Source organism: Sceloporus occidentalis, unplaced genomic scaffold, assembly GCF_023333645.1.
Source record: "Sceloporus occidentalis isolate IW3139 unplaced genomic scaffold, rSceOcc1.0.p SCAF_3, whole genome shotgun sequence".
NCBI classification, from domain to species: domain Eukaryota; kingdom Metazoa; phylum Chordata; class Lepidosauria; order Squamata; family Phrynosomatidae; genus Sceloporus; species Sceloporus occidentalis.
In genome coordinates, this window is record NW_028316983.1 from 159,715,834 (window position 1) to 159,735,586 (window position 19,753).

The window sequence follows — 19,753 nt, forward strand, 5'->3', positions numbered from 1 at the left end:
TTATTATATAATGGAGGGATTTTAAATTGGTTTTTTAAAAAATTATAACAGCCTTAACTGATTCTCTGTGGAAGCCACTTTGGGTCCCAGACTGGGAGAAAGGGAGCATGTGAATGTAATAAATACATAAATAAATTTTCTGAAAGGTTGCTTTTGTATATATTGTTATCTTGTAGCTTTTTGCTATATTTTTCTTTATTTACAGTAGTATTAAGTTTACATCCTGCCTTTATCCCTCAAAATGGTCATCAAGGCACTTAACCACAATACAATTTAAATAAAAAGAAATGCAATGAAAGTGTTCCTAAAATGCTGCAATTACTTACTACTTTCACTTATATTAATGATTCTTAAGCCTCTTATTATGCTTCAGTATGCTAGTTCATGTTTTAAATTTTAAAAAAAAACAATTCTGGAAAACAATAAAGTTGATTATAAATGTATTGCTCTGAACATGGAACCGTTTGAAATAGTAAATGAATAATGCTATATAAATATAAATGTTTAATTGCATGCATATCAAAAGCATTTATTGAGCAGAAGATCATTCAAATTATAGCTCAATGTCACCATATTTCATTATTGGAATATTGTTTCCTCAAATAGTCATATTCTTTAACCTTCTCAAAATCATACAACTTAATTCAGCTAGCATTTTGTAGTATTTCAGAAAAATGGAAGCTTTAGCTACACCAGGTTTGAGACATCAGTTAATTGTGAGATGTGTTCCCCCATCCATAAAATGTAGTAGGACCAGCCCTCCTGACCAAACAAAGTTTCTTGCATTAGGGGCTTGAAACTCCAACTCCAACGGTGTTTAAACATTATTTAGATATAACAATTATTTTACAAAGCCTACTTTTAACATGAGCAGGCCACCCACAGTGTTGACGAGAGAAAATGGCATGCAAGCCACCCAGAGAGACTGATGTAATTTTTTCATCTTTGCTTAAATTATAGTCACTAGACCAGATAATGTAGAAACTTTTACAGGCAGGCATCAAAAGAGCTAAAAACATTCACCTTTTTCTGGCAAATTAATGATAAGTCACACGTTTGAAAGGGGCGTGTGTGAAAAAAGTAAAATGCTTGACAAGTCTTATACATCATTTTTGTTTCAAGTGAAAAGGACAAAGGCATTTTTGGTCAATCTGAAAATGCTCTAGTATACTGCATTACAACAAGAAGATTGAATGATTCTAATTGTTTGAAATGCTGGTTTGAATCAATTCCTGCATTTGAAATGGCTTCATTCAATGCCTCTCAAGTCATTTAAAATAGCTCCTGTTTAAATGATTATGTTTATATGGCAATCCAGTAAACAGTTATGGATCTGCTATTTGATAATTCAGAATTATGGAAACTAAATTAAAATAAAAATAGAATCAGAACCAGTTGTTCTGGTTGTTTACTGTACATTGTCATTTTGATAAATTTCCCGAAGAATAAGGGTTTCCAGTTGGGGATGTATTTATTTATTTATTGCTAAATGCACCAGAATGTTTATTATTATTATTATTATTATTATTATTATTATTATTCCTCTTCCCATTAAATAAAAATTCTAATATATTCTGTTGAAACCAGTGGTATTAAAATTCATGTTTATTCCTTCATATTCTGTCACAATGAAAGGGATATGTTAAGTACTGATCAGGTTTCCTACGCAGCATAACTGAAACTGTAAAATTCAGCTCCGTAGCCAAAGCAAACTCCAAAGTCACCACAATGAAGTTAAAATATTTGGTTGCTTTAATTGTATTGCGGTTCCCACCACATTAAAACTTCAAGCAATTAGCACTTATAAAATATTGTTCCAGTAAGGTTGTGTTTTTTTAGTTTGAATATAAACATTTGTGTTTGTTAAGGAAACTTTAATCACTACAATTAGCATGACAAATCTGCTGATTAAATTTAGTTTCATAAAGTTAGTTTACTCTGCATCATGTGAAGCTTACTTACACGTTTGTTCCCTTTTCCAAAACAAAACAAGGAGCAAGTAATACTGCAGATACCTTGTTTCAAGAAGTATTGGGCCGGAAAGACAAGGCAGATTCAACAAGGAACGCACTCAATGTCCTCCAGCGCTTCAAATTTCTTTTTAATCTTCCACTGAATATTGAAAGAAACATTCAAAAGGTATTTTAGCCTTTAAAATAGTGTTAGTGTCTTACACCCATTTCCTAATATATTTGCTAAAATAAATCTCATGGGGTTTTGGTTTTTGTTTTTGTCTAGGGCGATTATGATGTTGTCATTAACGACTATGAAAAAGCAAAGTCATTATTTGGAAAGACAGAAGTTCAAGTCTTCAAAAAATGTGAGTTTTGCATTTTGTTAAAATTGTTTGCAATTTTAACTGGGAAGATGAGTCCTATCGAACAAACTGTTGAGCTGTATATCTGCTTCATCTTCTGTTTATGCAGAGCATTTTGCAATATTCAGAATCCTCTCTAGCAAGATACCTGTAAGGTGTATTTCTCTACCCCACAAATACATACTGTTTTCTACTGTATATAATAGGAATTGAACTCACTTCTTTTTGTGTTATGTGATATAAAACAGGTTGACTTGCAGGGTATCCTTTTCAGACATATTTGTTTTAAAGCAAAATTTCAGTGTTGTAGTTACAGGATTGTAAAAATACTTAGCACAAATCATTTGAGGCTAACCTAAGTTTGGGGGGAAAGGTGCTGAATTCTGGTATGATTTTTCTGAAATGGTTTCTTTTGTTGTAGATTATATGTATTTTTAATGTACTGCAAAGCATATATTTCTAGGTCTGTGTATTGTCATTTTATCCTTGGAATAGCATTAGATTATGTTAGTGCTGAGCTGACACAAATGGAAAGCCTTTGATTGAATAAGTAACAGTATTTCCTTCCATTGAAAAGTAGACAGGAAGACAGGAAAACTGAGAAATATAACTGAGTCAAAAGAAAGAAATACTGAAAGTGGTCATAGTTGAAATAACCTAATCTTTAGCCAACATAATTTAATAGCATTATATTTTATAAATGCCTTGTTTTTTAAAAAATAAAATAGATTATGCTGAAGTTGAAACACGGGTTGAAGCATTAAGGAAACTACTTCTGGATAAATTGCTTGAGACTCCATCAACATTACATGATCAGAAGCACTATATAAGGTGACTCTTTTCTTGTTTATATGTTCTTTTGCATAAACAGGAATATTCCCTTGATAATGTTATCAACTACACAGAGAACATTTTTTCCTGTTGAAATAATGGCAAACTCTCTGTACTTTGTACCCAGAGTTTTCTCTCTTCAAATATAAGGGCTCGTTCTGTTCATGAAAAGAATCAATATCCAGAAGAAGCTCTTTGCAGGAGTGGGGCAGGTGGCAATTTTAATCATTTTTCCTTTCTCCAAAAGCCTCCAGTATTATTTCACACATTGTTCTGGGTGTCCCCCAACAGGGTGACAGAAGGGGAAATAAGCAAAAGTGACTTTCCAGCTTGCCTAGTTCTCCACACATTTATGGATCCAGTCCTTTATTTTCCCATTTTGTGCTTGAAACATAGTTTAGCTAGATTTTAGAAGCTATCATTTCTGGTTTTTCTCTTAAAAGTGGATCTGATGCCATTGTTTTCCTGAAAACATCATGTAGATTTGAGACATATACTATGCCATGGCTCATTTTCTATGAAGCACTCGTTTTATTTCATTTTCATCTGAATTCTCTTTTACATTTGTAGTAGTCACAACATGCTTCTAGTAAGCCGTAGTAGTTTAGTGGAGCAAACTGGACATTGCTGTCTCTTCTTTTTGTCTTGATCCAGCTTGCTGTTTAGATGCCCTGGGGGAAGTATAGTGTATCTTTGCAACAATCAAGGATCCATTTTCATTGAGATATGCTTCTTCTCTGTGTTTTGAAACCCCAAATTATGAAATTACAGACTAGCTAGCCCATTGTCTATTCTTGGTAAATTGATGGAAAGCAGTACTAAAGATAACATTAGCAAGTATACAGAAGAATAGGTTCTGCTGAGGAAAGAGCATGATGATGACTCTTGAAATCTTGTATACTAGGACTTTGTATGGTCTTAGTCCCTCACGAGTTTGGAGTGGGTAGAAAAATGCTGCTAAGTTATGCAAACTAGTGTGCTCATATGTCTGAACAGCTCTTCTCCCTGGGTAAAAAGGGTTAAAATCACACCATTTGGCCCTCCTAAACTGTGGGTATTTGTGTTATGTTATCAACATGATGAAGGCAAGTATGTCTGCTTTTCCATCACAGAAAAGGATTGGGCTCGGGTAAGCTTTTGATTAAATGTCCTGCGTACATCTCCCTCTCCCTAACCTCAACCTACAAGGTTGGATAATGAGTAAATGACCTGTTGCCAAACACTTTCTAACAACTCAGCTAGCTTTGGCAACTGGAGACCATCCAAGAGCTTAAAGAATGTTTCAGTGGCTTCTCTCCACCCTGACCCTGAGTTGGTGGGGACCTAAAGAGGCAGTGCAGCTGTGTGGAATGAAATGGAAAGTTGCAGCAAGGCAGAGCAGACAATGGGAGGGGCTGCACTCCTAGGCTCCGGATGCTAATTAGAAAGGTATTTGATTTGAAAACCACAACTTCTTATCTTTCACTTTTAAGAGACTGTATATAGCAGTTGTGTTGTTTATTCAGTTTCTCAATAATTAAGGATAAATGTCTTGAGTACTTGCCAGTGTTAAAAGTAACGTGCATCGGCTTAACTATATCCTTTTATTTATATTATTCAAAACCATCAACGTCTGTACAGTGAGGTTTAATGATGCTTAAAACAACTGAGCTTGCTTGGAATATAAGTGTTATACCCCACCACACTTTTAACATTCTTTTACATCTGTAATGGTAGTTGTGATTAATTTAGGTTCTACAGACAGGTCTGAGGCATATAACAATGCAGCCTTGGAAGTATCAGTCAGTTAGTACTGGTTTAAGAACCAGTGTGACCCAGTCTGAGTTCTGTTAAAGGAAAGCAGGATATAAATATCAGAAATAAATGTTTACAGCTGCCTATCCTGTAGCCTAAGACTGGAATCTTTTTCGTTACTTACACTGTTCTAATCAGGGGTGTTATGCTGGTGTATTTTTAAAGACATTGTACCTGGGAGCAGCTCCATCACCTCAACTGTTTGGTGGTAGGCATGCATCTAGATACCATCTAGCTTGCTCGGAGTAGCCAGTAAGTACACTGGAGGTTTGAGAAGACAAAAGGCTGCTCCTTTCACCACCAGTGCAAAGCAAGCTGGACAATGCCCAGGTTCAGTCCCATTCCACCACCCTCACATTTGTTCTGGGAAAGGAACAGACTTTGGCTGCTGGTGTAAGTATGCTGGTGGGAATTTTAATCTCTGGCAGATTTCTAATTGGGTCTCAGCATAGGAGTGTAGTGGTACTAATGCAAGTCAGTATTAAAAGTGCAGTGAGGTGAAAAATAGGTTCTATATCAGCACAATCTAGGGAAAAAATAATTAAAAATCAAGTTTAACCTCCATAAGCCATCACTAGATAATTCTCTCATTTTTAAAACCAGAATGCTTACAGTGAAACTGTGTTTCCATATCAGTGAAATTCCCTCTAAGTTCCTACTAGTGAAAACATTTTTGTATTTGGAAGGTTAAAGCTATGTCAGTAGGACACTTTTGAAAATGGCTCAAAACGTTTGCATCTAGTTCTCTGACATTGGTGGCCTTTCTATTCTGCTTAGATGGAGAACCTTTATTCATAGCACGGATAACCTCCTTTTCCTAGAGTCAGAGTAAGAGGGAAAGGGATACAGATACAAGAATAATGTGCCATATGTGGCATGATATCACAACTAAATCATCACTTGTTTAATATTATGATTTTACAGATATCTTTCTGATCTTCACGCGGAAGGAGACCCAGCCTGGCAATGTATTTCTGCCCAGCATAAATGGATCCTGCAACTTATGCATAACTGTAAAGAGAGCTATATTAAAGAACAGAAAGGTAACTTAGTTGCCTCATTGTGCAAATTTAAGTGTAAGCTAATTTTTAGTGTTAATATTTTTATAATACTATTTTAAAATAGGGATTACCCTTTTATCAACCAATTCTTACTGTCTAGCGCGCCTTGGAGCTACTTCATACATCATGTTTCTTACAAGATTTTCTTGCAGAATTGCTTGCTTCTCCTGCCTCTCATATTGACCTCTAGAAGGAGGAGGCAGGCTGCTTTCTTTCTTTGCCCAGTACAGGCACTCATAATGACAGTTGTCCTTCTCCCCAGTTAAACACTATCCAGTCACTACCTATCATGACATCCTGTTTTATCTAGTGAGTAGGGCATTCAGTCACATCTGGAGATCACTGCAGTCACTTCTCCTGTGACTATTTTCAGACTCCGCTTGTATGGCATGGTGCTGGAAGCAAGGGAGCCAGACCCATTCTTTAAGTCAATAAAGCTGCATTACTTTTAGTGTGAACTACTTAATGCAAAAAGTAGCTATTTTGACTTGACTGACTACCCCGTCCCTTAAAAAGATGTCATGAATAGGACAGGCAGCCTGATCCTGCCTATGTTTCTTGGTTGATAAGCAAGGTTTCAATCCCAGTTCACATAATACAAAACTGTTGTTTAAAATTAGCCACAACATCAGCATTAGCACCAGGCAGGGAAAGAAGGTGGCTTGGGCAAATACATCATTGTTTATTAGCACAATATCATTTTGACTTTACTTAGGCTGGACAGTCTCCATACTGGTAGATGTGCAATAAGTTACTGGTCTGTAGAAAAAACCACAGTAGCCTGACATGACTGATCCGCCTTTGATTGCTGCTGTCCTTTTTTCTTCCTCACACAGGCCCGATACAGACAGTCAAAAGCGCCATCATAGGGCTGATTTTAGGGCTCCGGAGGGCTGGGCGTCCATACACGCCCAGCCCTTCTAGCGGAGTCCATGTGCCATCTTTCCGGTGCCCCACTCCCATGGGGCGCATGATGATGATGCGTGGGCATCCATGCATACAAACGGCGCTCGCCAGAAGCGGCGTCGGTGCAACGCTGTGGGGTTGGCACCGCACCGACAAGGGACAAAAACAGGTGTGATGGAGCCACCTATCTGTATCACCTCACAGTGAGAAACATAGTACTTCAAACTTCTCACATCACCCCAAATTGTACAACACAACTAACAAGCATATAAAAACAAAGTCATTTTAGTATATCTATGGAGAAGTGTGAAATTAATCTTAAGCATGTTTGAGATCATACAGGTTGCTGTGGAATGTTTTGGTCACTTCTATAAACTTTTGTTTTTGAGAGAAAGGCAGATAACTACTGACACCTGGGTTACAGCATATTGCTTAAATAAAGTATGAGATTCATTTCTAGTCTTGTAACAAAGTTTTATATGTATTTTTAGAACCACCAAGCTTGCCCAAAACTTTGGCTGAGTGCTAAGAAATAAGACAGATACTTACCCTTTCTTCTCTTCTAGGGGACTTCTATTCTTTTTTAGTTAAACGATCTATCTTTGTTTGATCAGATAGACCAACATGGCTTGTGTCAAAAAAAAAAAAAGCCTTTTCAATTTGTTATCCCAGCAGATGGTTCTCCTCTATTGCTTGTGAATACAGTACATCTGGAAGAAGGCCTCTTGCAGCTGGGAGCTATTTCATGTCTAACCCACATCCCCTGTTCCTAATAGAAATATTCTTTTAACAGTGACTGTCAAGCAAAGCCCTAATGCAATATCAAAACTTAAAATATTAATCATTACAGATCGTGACATTTGTTTCATAAGATTAGCAGTTTCAACAGTTTTTGAGGCAGCTAATCTTCTTCCCTTGGTTCCTTCTTAAAATATGATGAGCCTGACTACAAACTGTATTTATTTATACCGAAAAATGTATTTTTTCCAGAAATTTTGAACAATTTTTTGGTAGTCAATAGAAAACACACAGTGCTTATTTTTACTGACCTTTACAGGTCTTGAGTCACTTTGTTGCTTTAGAATCACAAAACATGTTGTGTATAACTTAGTTTGTTTAGAAAATTACTTTGTTTTAATATATTTAAAACTATATTATATATAATCTGCAGTTTAAAAAACTGTAATTGAAAATCCTTTTATATTTTTTCAGTTTGGTTTCAAATGCAACTATTCCTAATCTCAAATTTAGTATGTCTTGGTTCTTGCCAGTTTATAAGAAGCAAGCAAAAAGTTTAAAATTAAAAACGAAACTGTTAACATTACAGTAAAATGAGTTATTTGATATTCACTGCTGAGCATTCTCCATGCAACATTTTTAGAAAAAAGACTTGAGTGAGAAAAAGGGAACTTATATAATAATTAAAAAATAATAAAACTTTATTTATATCCTACTTCTCTGTCCATGACAATCGAGGCGGCTATTCCCTTATACCCAGAATACTATTCTGCTTTTCTGATCTATTCCTATCAACAATTTCTCCTCCTTTTGTTCCTTTATTTTTACTGTCTTCATAGGCTTCTAAACACTGACACTAAACCAGATTGAAACCAGTGTGATTCTTTCACATGTCACTTTAATTCTTGAACTGGTGTGTTTTAAAACATACATCAATTTCTTCTGCAAAACTGCACATGATGGAGGACTTGGGAGGCAGGCAACAGCAGTCCATGGTATCATAATGCAAATAACTTAATCATCATTTTAATGTGGGGATGAGCTTGGTCGAATCCCTGAATGTATTTTTGAACCAGATACCTGAATATACTCTGTATTCTGTCACATTTGAAAGTTATGTCCAATGTGAAATACTAAATCTGCTTAGAAGTTATTTTGGGAAAGTAAAAGCTATACAGCAATTTATCAAAATATTTTACTTTTTTTATGCATCATTGTAACAAAAACATTTCTTAGTCAATTTTTAAAGAAAAACACAATTTTGGATGTTTGGGGTCCTCACATCTCTTTAAATCTGCTTGTTGCAGATCTTAACATATAATAAAAACATGGCTAGGCAAAGTATAGTAGTTATAAACTAGCCACTCTCTGTTGAAATGTTCATGATTGTCTATCTATGTCCTGTTCAGATTGAACCAGTTTCAGTTACTGTGTCTTTCAAGCAACTTAAGATCAGAACTCATAACTACATGCTGGCTACTTATGTTTGGTCATTTTGTGGGCCTTATGCTACAGACTTTAATGACATATTACATCCTGTATAAAGACTTATGAAAACAAGTTAGTCATGTATTAGTTCTACCATTGCTGTGCATTTTTCCTGAATCCCAGAATTTCAACTTTATATCGCTAAGCTCACTATAGCCATTTGAATAGCATCCAGAGTAATTGATCATTGGCTCTGTTGCATGTATAGCAGCAGCAGGTAAAGCACAGATGAATAGCTGGATCCTGTCCATCCCACCTTCAGTCTTATTACAGCCATAATCAAAGTTACCCAACAAATGTAACAACACAAGCAAACCCCTAAAACATATTTACTGCAAAGTTTTTCAAGTATAGACAGATATGTACTAGAAGGGGAAAGGAGATGATTTCTTATTCAAAAATAGCATCAAGAACAACGTTAAAGGACAGCAAAAAGTCTTCTTCTGCAATGGCTTAGACACATGTAAAGCAGTGACATGTGTCTGTGGTCAATACTGGTATTTGTGAAGTGTCATTAGAAGTGTGGCTGCAATGCCAAATGTTTATTTTTCTAAATCTTAATTTTGTGTATAATGAAATAATGATATGCTGCTTTTTAAAATTGCTACATGCTTTCTTGCTGTTATTTTCAATAGTTGACTGGTTTTTGTTTTAAATATTTGTCTTAAAGACTTAAGAAGCATTTATGGCATTCAGGGTGATCTTGATTTGAACCTAGTCCTTAAATCCAAGAAGTCCCACTGATCTATATGAGTAGACAGAGCTTCTAGAAAGGCACATCCATTATTATATTACAGTAAGCCTTTGCTTATTCAACAGGGTAGGGACTAGAGCACTGTCAAAAAGCAAAATTTGTTGAACTGTGGAACCCATACTACTGTATATTACATCATATTACTGTATAAGCACAAACACAAATATGAATGCCTGTACAGTGTTGTATTTTAAGGAGACAAAAACACCACAAACGACTTCCACTGCATACAATACACAGACTGATGGTGCCGAGTCAGGAAAAAAAACAGTGCAAAATAAACAAAAGCTTCATGCAAAGTGCAGTCTTTTTGTTCAGTCTGTGTACTATATGCTGTAGACGTTTCTTGTGTCATTGTGTGCTTATATTACTGCACTATACAAGTCTTCATACCTGTATTTCTGCTGATGTTTATCGAAAGAGCAAACCATATGTCAAATCAATGGGTTCTGCTAATAATTTAATAGTGTTGAAAGAGCAGATTATCAAAAAGTGATTTGTTGAAAAGCAGGGGACACCTGTATTCACATAAAGCACTGACCAAAGTATGTCAGAAACAATCTTAAGCACAAATGAAACGTTGTAAATCTGCAACTTAATGAAAAATCTACCGAGCTATTTTAGAAATATTTCCCATCAATTTCCCATACATTAAAAACTGCTGGTTTGGATCCAGACTTAATCTTATTGTGATTAGTCCCATTAATTCAATGGGGTTTAAGTTAGTTTTGTTGATTACTGTAGATATAATTTAAATACAATAATGCCTGGATCCAGCCTACTGTGTTCAGTATTAAAAAATTCCGTATGGATTACTACAAAAATATCTTACACTTGCTGCAAAAAATGTTTCTACTGCCAAGTGAAAATAATCAGTAATTGTGATAGCATAATGCTTAGTAAATGTACGGAGGTTTGTTTTTTGTTTTTGTTTTTTAAATAGATATCCTTTTAAATATGTATTCCATAAGTAGCCAGTCTTAGTTTCTTAATATAAAGCAAACTAAGAACAAGCAACATATCTGAAATGTATTGTTGTTTCAGGTTAATCCTAAAGGAACTTCCTTAATTTCTTTCTTCAGCAAATTGAAAGTCTTCTGTGTGGTGTGTTTGAAAGGAATTCTATCCTCCTTGTGTTGGTGCAGGCTTTAGGCACTGCCTGTTTGGTCAACAAGCAACAGTGGGTGGTCGGGCTGTAGCACAGGACAAGGGCCTGCTGTGCACAGGAAAAAATGTTCAAAGGTGTTTAAGGGCGGTAAGGAAGTCTGCTGCCCTTCAGAGAATCCAGCAACTATAGATCAGTGTTTCTTCTCAACTGTTGTAGCCTTTGTGCAAGCCCACTGTATGGTGTATAAAGCAAGAAGAAAGACTGCTGGTTTATGACACTGTGATACATCTGGACCTTTTCCATAAACTTTAAATACAAATCACATAGTTCCATTACATAACTTTGCCATCTCATTTTCTTTTATCTAGCAAATTTTCTTTTCTATGGATAAGAAAAAAATTATACTAAAATCAAGACACGCAAAATAAGAAAAATCATCAAATAAGAATGAACTGTGTTTCTTCTAAAAGCAAAATATCACTTAATTGGAAGTTTTGGGTTGGTTTTTTTATGTGAAGACAGATAGATTGATCAGACATTTTAAACTATTGATACACCCTAAAAGTGTTCTGGAAAAAATAAAATCACAACCAAATGTATATGCAATTCTGCTCTAAAAATTCAGGTCTGAATGGTCTGAAAGGATTAGACTTTCATGGTAAGTTTGTACATAATCAGAGTCTTAATTGATACATTGAAAAAACTGCTGAGGACTGTGGAAAAGGTCTTGAAATTAGTATGTTGTTAATTTCAGATTAATCCTAAAGGAATGTTTTTGAAGTTTATTGTATAGTGCATGCAAATATGTTTAAGGTGAATTGTGTAAATGTGATTTTTCCCCCAGTGGGTTTTCATATAGAACATAATATATAATAATAAATTGTGGTCCCTATAAATATCATTTTAAGTAGTATATCAAAACGTTAAAAACAATACTTATAAAAATTACACAGTGACATTGCTTAAGATCATTTTTCATTATATTGCAAATCTTATGACATTCTACCTGTATACTTCTAGAATCTTTTTAATGTTTAGTTTCAGTACAAAAAAATTCTTCACATTTTTCCAGAGTGGAGATGGACCTTGCAGCTATATTTGGTACTTAAAATAGCATTGTGTAGCGTCAGAGGGCCACACTTACACTTTTTATTCAGAGAGAAGGTTTTGAATTCTGGCTTGTGCCAGAGCCTTTTCTTTTCCAGGCTTCAATGTGTAGTCTTGAAGCGCTATCTCCTGGACAACTTGGAAAAAAGTCAGCTTTTATAATGTACTCCAGATGTTCATTAGTCCTGAGGGTATATATGCTGTTGTAGTTCTCTACTCCTGTGTTATACTTTCTTGTAATGCTAGACAACCAATTAAGAAATTAGTTTCAAGTTAAACTTTCTTTTCCTGGTACTACTGCAAACTGATGATGTGGTTTCTAGTGGAACAAGAGAGTATTCTTTGCCCTGTTTTCTGTTATTGCTGAATAAACAACCCATTGGTGAAGATGGGGGTTGTGTGCTGGAGTAGCCATTTAGTATGTTTCATTTTCTCATTGTATCCATCTAGTATCAGATGAGGATTTTTAACTGATATTATAGAAGTATCATTTTTTCCACCTAGTGTATATTTTCTGAAACAACTTTTGCCGGTGTACTGTGCTGTTGTTTTTGAAAAAAATGTAATTGCAAGGAACCTTTTCTGTTTGATGCAGTGCCTAAAAGATTTATGTAGTGCATAAATAAGAAATATGTTTCAAAATGGAGAAGCCCTCTCTTCTACAAGTAGTAGCTGCCTCTTGAAATGTGCAATTTGGTCAGTCTGAAAATTTTATTTAAAAGCAACTACTACAGCTTGTTTTTAGTATGTATATGTTGAGAGAGAGAGAGCCTGTGTAATTTTAATGTATGACGAGGTACTTTATGATTGGAAGTTCCCATGCCAACAGGATAAATTTGTTTTATCTTAATGTTTTCATCCAGTGATTTAAGGAAATTTACAGATTATTTGGTTTAGGTTTAAGATACTGAGCCAAAACCATGTATATATGTAAAAATGAATAATTCAAAGCATTTAGAATTTCAACGAGGTTTATAGAATACCCTTGTGAATTTGGGGTTGGGGGAAAATCATAATTATTGTGCTTTCCTTTTTGCTTGATTGATTTGGTTTTCCTGTTTAAGAGAGGTTAGGTTAACACTAATTTAATTAAAGTCATTCTGCAAATATTGGTTGACTGCCTGTGCTCCCAATAAATATGTTTGCAGGAACAGATGTGTTTTTCAGGTGATTTTGCAAAATATATTTACTACTTTTTCCTTTGCAACATTGATGCCCAGGAGGGATTTTTTTATTTTATTTTTGCCTGTTTGCATTGTTGCTGTTGACCTCTTACCTAGGTTGAATAACAGTTCCTTCTGGATGAGCAATATGCTTAGTTAGGCCCATTACTTAAATCCCTCTGTGAAAGGAAAAAAAGCATGTAGCTGCACTGGCAAATTGCCCCCCTTTCCCCAAAAACCTGCATGTATTATTAAGTACACATTATTTGATTAAGTTTGCTTAATGTATTTACAGTGTACTTTTCTATTAGTACACAGAGTTGTTATAGAGTTCCACCACCAAAATTTAATGTCTGTTGCTCTTTTTGTTTGGTGAATCAGTACTCCCAACAGTTGACTGATATAGTAGAATCTTCAAATTTGTCACTAAGTAAGGTTCCTTCTGCCAGGATGAACAGATCATAGCTGTCTCTTACGTTTTCCCGTGCAAGCTTGTGTGCTGCAGAAGTGATAGGAACTAATCTGGCCAGACTAGGCTAAACTACATGGACAGAGAGCAAACATATATTTTGTCACTTTTCTTTCCTGTTCACATATAAAGCAGGAGGGAGGGCTCTGTTTTCCAGTGAAATTGAGCATATACTAAGGGCAGTGACACCTACCCCAACCTTACTTTTCTACACAATGTTGCTTCCAGAAATTTTTCCATAGCCCAGTTCACTGATCTGGGCCAGGAGAAATTTGGCAGACACAGTGGAGTTGTTGTTGTTGTTGGTATTTTCTTATATCCCGCCTTTCTCTGAGTAGAGGGACTCAAGGCAGCAAACAAGTATAAAACAATAAAATTTAAAAACAATACAAAATATTAAAATACATAAATATACAGTTTAAAAACAATTAAACAATTTTAAGGATTAAAACAGTTATAAATTAAAATATAATATATTAAAATAAAACCATTACAAATTGTATAGCCTGGCATTAAAAACCCAGTTCTTCTCAGCTTAATAGGCCTGACTGCACAGGAACGTGTTTACCTGGTGTCGGAAGGATAGTAAGGATGATGCCATATTGGCCTCTCTAGGCAAAGTGTTCCAAAGCTTGGGAGCAGCCACTGAGACGGCCCTCTCTCTTGTTCCCACCAAACGCACCTGAGAGGTTGGTGGGATAGAGAGAAGAGCCTCTCTAGATGAGCTCAGTACAGTGGTACCCCGGGATACGAATTGATCGCGTTACGAAATTTCCGGGGTACGAAAAAGTTAGATTGAAAAAAACTGTTCCGGGTTACGAAAGATTTTTCGGGTTACGAAATTCATTTCGGCGCGAAATTCAAATCCGAAGCGCGGCTAGCGGCTTTCCAGCGCTAACGGAAAGCCTTTTCGGGTTGCGAAATGTATCGGGTTACGAACGGCGCCGCGGAACGAATTAATTTCGTAACCCGAGGTAGCACTGTACTCTGGTGGGCTCGTACAGGAAGATACGGACCTTCAAATAGTCTGGACCCAAGCTGTATAGGGCTTTATAGGTCAAAACCAGCACTTTGAATTGTACCTTGAAATGGACTGGCAGCTAATGGAGCTGTTGCAACAAGGGAGTTGTATGCTCCCTGTAGCCAGCTCTTAACAGCCTTGCTACAACTCTTTGGACCAGCTGAAGTTTCTGAGCACTTTTCAAAGGCAGCCCAACATAGAACGCCTTTCAGTAATCCAGACGGGATGTAACCAAGGCATGTACCACTGTGGCCAGATCTGACTTTTCAAGGAATGAGTGCAGCTGGCGCACTAGTTTTAGTTGTGCAAAAGCACTCCTGGTCACTGCTGATACCTGGGCTTCCAGGCTCAGTGCTGAATCCAGAAGAACCCCCAAACTACGAACCTGAGCAGGAAAGAGAACTTTACCTGCTATAATAGGGTATTAGTTACTCCCAGGATCAGGTTCTGAATGGCATTCAGCACCAGCATTTTCAGCCCAGGGGGATTGCTGCCATGGCTATCCAGATTATTTGGGATGGGAGTTTGGGGGTAACTAATACCTTATTATAGACTCTAGCCCCAAGCCAGTGTAACTAACTCCCATTTCCATATCTCCCAATACTCTATATTTATAACTTGAATGGCTGCTCTTTGACTACCATTATCTCCCTCCCTTGGCTGGTAGTGCATCTCTCCTCCGCACAGAATAATCTATTAGTTCACAACAATCTGTGAGCAGGTAAAGTTCTCTTTCCTGCCAAGAGTAATAGGAGAGTTCTTTCCCCTTTGGCAGCAGTCCCCCCCCCCCAGTATCCCCCCAGAAAGCTAGTCCGGTGCATCTGGGGAACCTGCAGCAGACTGTTAGCTGGGCTCAGTCCTGTAGAGAGGCACTCACTCTTGAGATGGTGAATGAGTGGTGAAAGAGTCCCAGAGGAAGAAGAGGTGGCAGACAGAACAGGCTTCCTCTCCTTTCCTTGCAGATGGTTGTTTGGTCCTCATCTCTTTCTGTAGAGTGCTGTGCTTGCAAAAAGCCTGAAGTATCTTCCTTATATATCCCCCAGGCCAGAAAGTTAGCCCGGTGCAGCTGAGGAACCTGCAGCAGACTGTTAGCTGGATTCAGTCCTGCAGAGAGGCACTCACTCTTGAGATGGTATTAGTGAAGAGAGGATTTGAAATAATTTGGGTCAAAGTGACCTTGTGGAAGAATAGAAAACTAGACACAGACTGTTGGCAAGTGCACACTGATCCAAACTTGATAACTAGATCAATAGTAATTTTATCTGTTACTGGGACTTTATTTTTCTTTTTCTTTTTTCTTTTCTTTGAAATAAAAATGAATATAAATAAAATCTGTTTCCTGTTCATGACATCCAGTCCAGATTATCCAAGTAACACTTTTGTTTTGCAAATAGCGACATTTTTCAAGTTGCTCAAATGCTATATATTTTATATTACCTGGGAAGTGTAGGAAATGGCTTTTCCCCAAAGTCATAACATTTGGAATTGCAGTGTGGGTTGTGACTGCATAGGTGTCACTGGTGCTTTGTGAATGTAGGTTGTGACACACTGAAACAAATCTTAGAGAGTTATATTTGCTTAAGTGTGGACATAATGAGAAAATAGTTGTTCTCTGTACATTACATCTGCAAGTCATGGTTTTATTTTCCCTCAGTCAGATATAAGAAGTATATACAATCTCACTGGAATATACTAAAGTTGTTTTGGCTGGGCAGTTGTAATTATTATTATTATTATTAACCTTTATTTATAAAGTGCTGTAAATTTACACAGCGCTGTACATACAATCTTTTTAATTGGATGGTTCCCTGCCCTCAGGCTTACAATTGCATCTGTTTGTCCTTGTAGATTTCAAATTATGGTGGATGTTTTCATGCAGCACAGAATTAGCATAAACCTAATGATAACAACTGGGTCATTCTCTCCCCCTGCCCCATCCAGGCAATCCATTAGTGCACAGCCCCATGATGGATCTAGACAATGAAGTACGTCCATCTTCACTTGGCCATCTCAGTCGGAGTGCTTCATTGAAAAGAGGCAGCAGCAATCAGTCCAGTCGTGATGAAAGTAGGTGCTGGGATTATTATTATTATTATTATTATTATTATTATTATTATGTGCTTTTTATTTTATTTTTTATTTTAATTTTATTTTATTTTATTGCTTTTTGAGAAAATGAGTTGCAATCTGACAAAGCCTATGCCCTTTACATGTGTAATGGAATGGTAGGAGACTGAGCTGTGAATCAAGAAGTGCCTATTCCATGATATACTGTAAAAGGGGCAGAACAGACAGGAAGGAAGGAATGGCCAGAGACCGCTTCCACCCAGGAGTGCCGCAGGACTGTAGCAACCACACATCGCAGCCCCAATGCCACTCCCTGCTGTGGTCCCAAATGGACTGCTGCAAGGATCAGCTCCTTTTGGAGCCAGGTTTGGGCTGCCTTATGCTGCCCAGGAGCAACCCTGGCATGGCTTCTGCACAGGTTGGGGGCATGTGTCATCTAAATGCCACACCCAAGCCATGCGGAAGCCAGCTTTTTACGTCTGTCTGTTTCGGGCCTAAGTCTCAGCTTTCCATTGTAAGAATTACTATAAAATATTCTTGTGATGTAGTTTAAATAAAAAGCTATTTAAATGTTGAGTATTGCTATTACAGTTATTATTACCTTCATTAATTCTTCATCTCCTTCCTTTAGTATGCTTTAACCAAACTGTAAAACATAAGAGAAGCTAAGGAAATCACTTACTTTAGTTTGCTAAGGAGCAGTACAGATCACCGTGAAATGGCGGTCTGCATTCACCCGTTTTAACTGCAGAGGGATGGCACAGCCCCCAAGCCACGCGCCGTCCCACCGGAGTAAAAAGAACCCAGTGTTTCCGGGTTCTTTTTGCACTGCCGGAGTGACGTCACAAGTGTGCCACTGGCACACTGATGACGCAAATAATGCGCGGCGGCGTGCAGATGCTGCACATTGCTTACATCAAAATGGCCGCACCCGTATGGACAGGACGCCTCCATTACTCGGACGCCACGCGATGCTAGGGTTAGGGGCCATGTGGTTGGTGTGCGATCCCTAACCCTAGTATCTCCACCAGCACAGCACATTCAGCCCATCTGTACCAGGCCTAAGTTAAAGCTGTTGGTTGTCAACAAACTTTTCTTCTTGATATGAACACAGTTGAACTGCCTACAGCAGGAGTGGATAATGTGTAACTTCACATATTGTTGGGCTGATCTCCCGTTGAACTTAGAGAGCCACATATTGCCATCTTTTGTTGCTAAACCAATGCAAACAGCAAGGCCTCATGGGCAAAGTCTTATTTTAATATTATTTGGTATGTTTAATAGGTTTTTGCATTTCCTCTGATCAGCAGTTAGAAATGATTCCTTTTAAATTGTTTTGAAGTTAACTCATGACTTTGTGATTCATTTTCAGCATGGAGATTTAAAGCACCTCAACAAGTGGCATTTGTTGAAAAGCTGACAAAGCTTGTAGTGAGCCAGCTACCCAACTTCTGGAAACTCTGGATTTCCTATGTGAATGGGAGCCTCTTTAGTGAAGTATGACTTTTTGCATCCATATCTTTTAGTGCTTTCAGCTACTGTATATGGAATTCTGTGAGAAACATAAGATCAATTGCTCTTTTATTCAGGTTTTCTTTAAATTAACATATAAAGAAAGTTCATTCTCTCTCCACTCCCTTTTGGTAGCCAAAGAGATGGTAAGCTTTGTGAAGTCCTAAGGAAGTGTTGGGAATAGTTTGGTTCAGCAGCCCAGCACATGCCACCATTCACTTTTGAGCTACTACTGTTTCCTTCTGTTTCTTTCTTGGTGGCCATAAGGTGACTCAGTCACTCTGCTCTCCTCACACAGAGATGGTAGTACACTGCTGCTAGCAACAGATCTTCCTATTTCTTCTTCTTCATTAGCTTGTCACCATTCACCCCCTTCAGCAGTAGCAGCTATTTCTAAGCAGTTGTTGCCACCTGTTGGGAGAGCAGGTTGTGGTGGATCAGCAGTAAACATCAACCACAGCTGTTGTTAACTGTGTATTTCTGTCTGAAAAATGAGGACCTGGAAGAAGAATTCCTGTCCTTCATGAATAGCAAAGCATTTCTTGCCAATGTCCTTCCAGAGCCTGGAGACAGCTTTTTTTCTCATTGAGTGAAGGAACTGTTCACTTAATTTTTTGAAGTCTGAACTTTAAAGGTGCCCATTAACTTCAACATATCGGACATATATAGATACTACAAGATTTTGAACCTAAAAATAGTATACACACAACAACTAGGGAAGAACAGATGTGGAATCAAGGTCTTGATTTTCTTTTACTTGTGCATAGTTTTTATAGCTAGCCTCCATTTTTTATTAATCTAAAGGATGGTTGAGACTATCTTGAAAATGCTACAAAAAGCCACTGGAACATAATTCAGTTCTGAAAGTGGTGAGCAAGGATGGACAAGGGAAAAACAGTAATAAAGAAGCTATGTGATTTATTTTTTTCTAATAATAAAGGTGATCTTTAAAATCAGTTAAAGATTTCTCTAGTATTTCAACAGACTTAAATAGTATGTAGCTAAACTGAAAGTTTGTGCTACGTGAAGCAAATCTGCAAAATCTAACCGTTGGACTTACCACAGACGTCTCTACAGGAAGGGGTTAACCTAGTCAGCGAAACTAGTGGAGGAAGGGGAAAATCTTTACTTTCAATACACCTTTCATTGTTCTAGTATCTGTGAGGTTTACAAAGGTAGAGAAATCCATTGACTGGCCCCATTACTCTGATTTACCACGATTGCACATTGTAGCCAGGAAATAAGAGCAACACATTTAACAGAATATTTAGAATATACAAAGTGTGCAAACAGTTAAACCAGCTTTCTGTTTTTAGTGAAATGTTTAAATGCTACAGTATGTGCTTACATTGAGTGTTAGTAGGCAGAGTCTGATTAGCTCTTTAGAAAGTGGAAAGAATTGTTATATAGTAAATAG

At 37.1% G+C, this 19,753-nt stretch overlaps 1 protein-coding gene across 3 annotated transcripts in view; it reads left to right on the forward strand.

Annotated features, from left to right (window-relative positions):
- The window catches only part of LOC149316996 (exocyst complex component 2), a 105,173-nt gene that overhangs the window by 36,191 nt on the left and 49,229 nt on the right, over window positions 1–19,753 (forward strand). For all 3 annotated transcript variants that reach the window (XM_089516637.1, XM_089516638.1, XM_089516639.1), the window contains exons 8-13: window positions 1,994–2,139; window positions 2,239–2,320; window positions 3,046–3,148; window positions 5,867–5,985; window positions 16,699–16,824; window positions 18,197–18,321. In XM_089516637.1, the coding sequence (XP_089372763.1) occupies window positions 1,994–2,139; window positions 2,239–2,320; window positions 3,046–3,148; window positions 5,867–5,985; window positions 16,699–16,824; window positions 18,197–18,321 (701 nt within the window). The remainder of the gene's footprint in view (window positions 1–1,993; window positions 2,140–2,238; window positions 2,321–3,045; window positions 3,149–5,866; window positions 5,986–16,698; window positions 16,825–18,196; window positions 18,322–19,753) is intronic.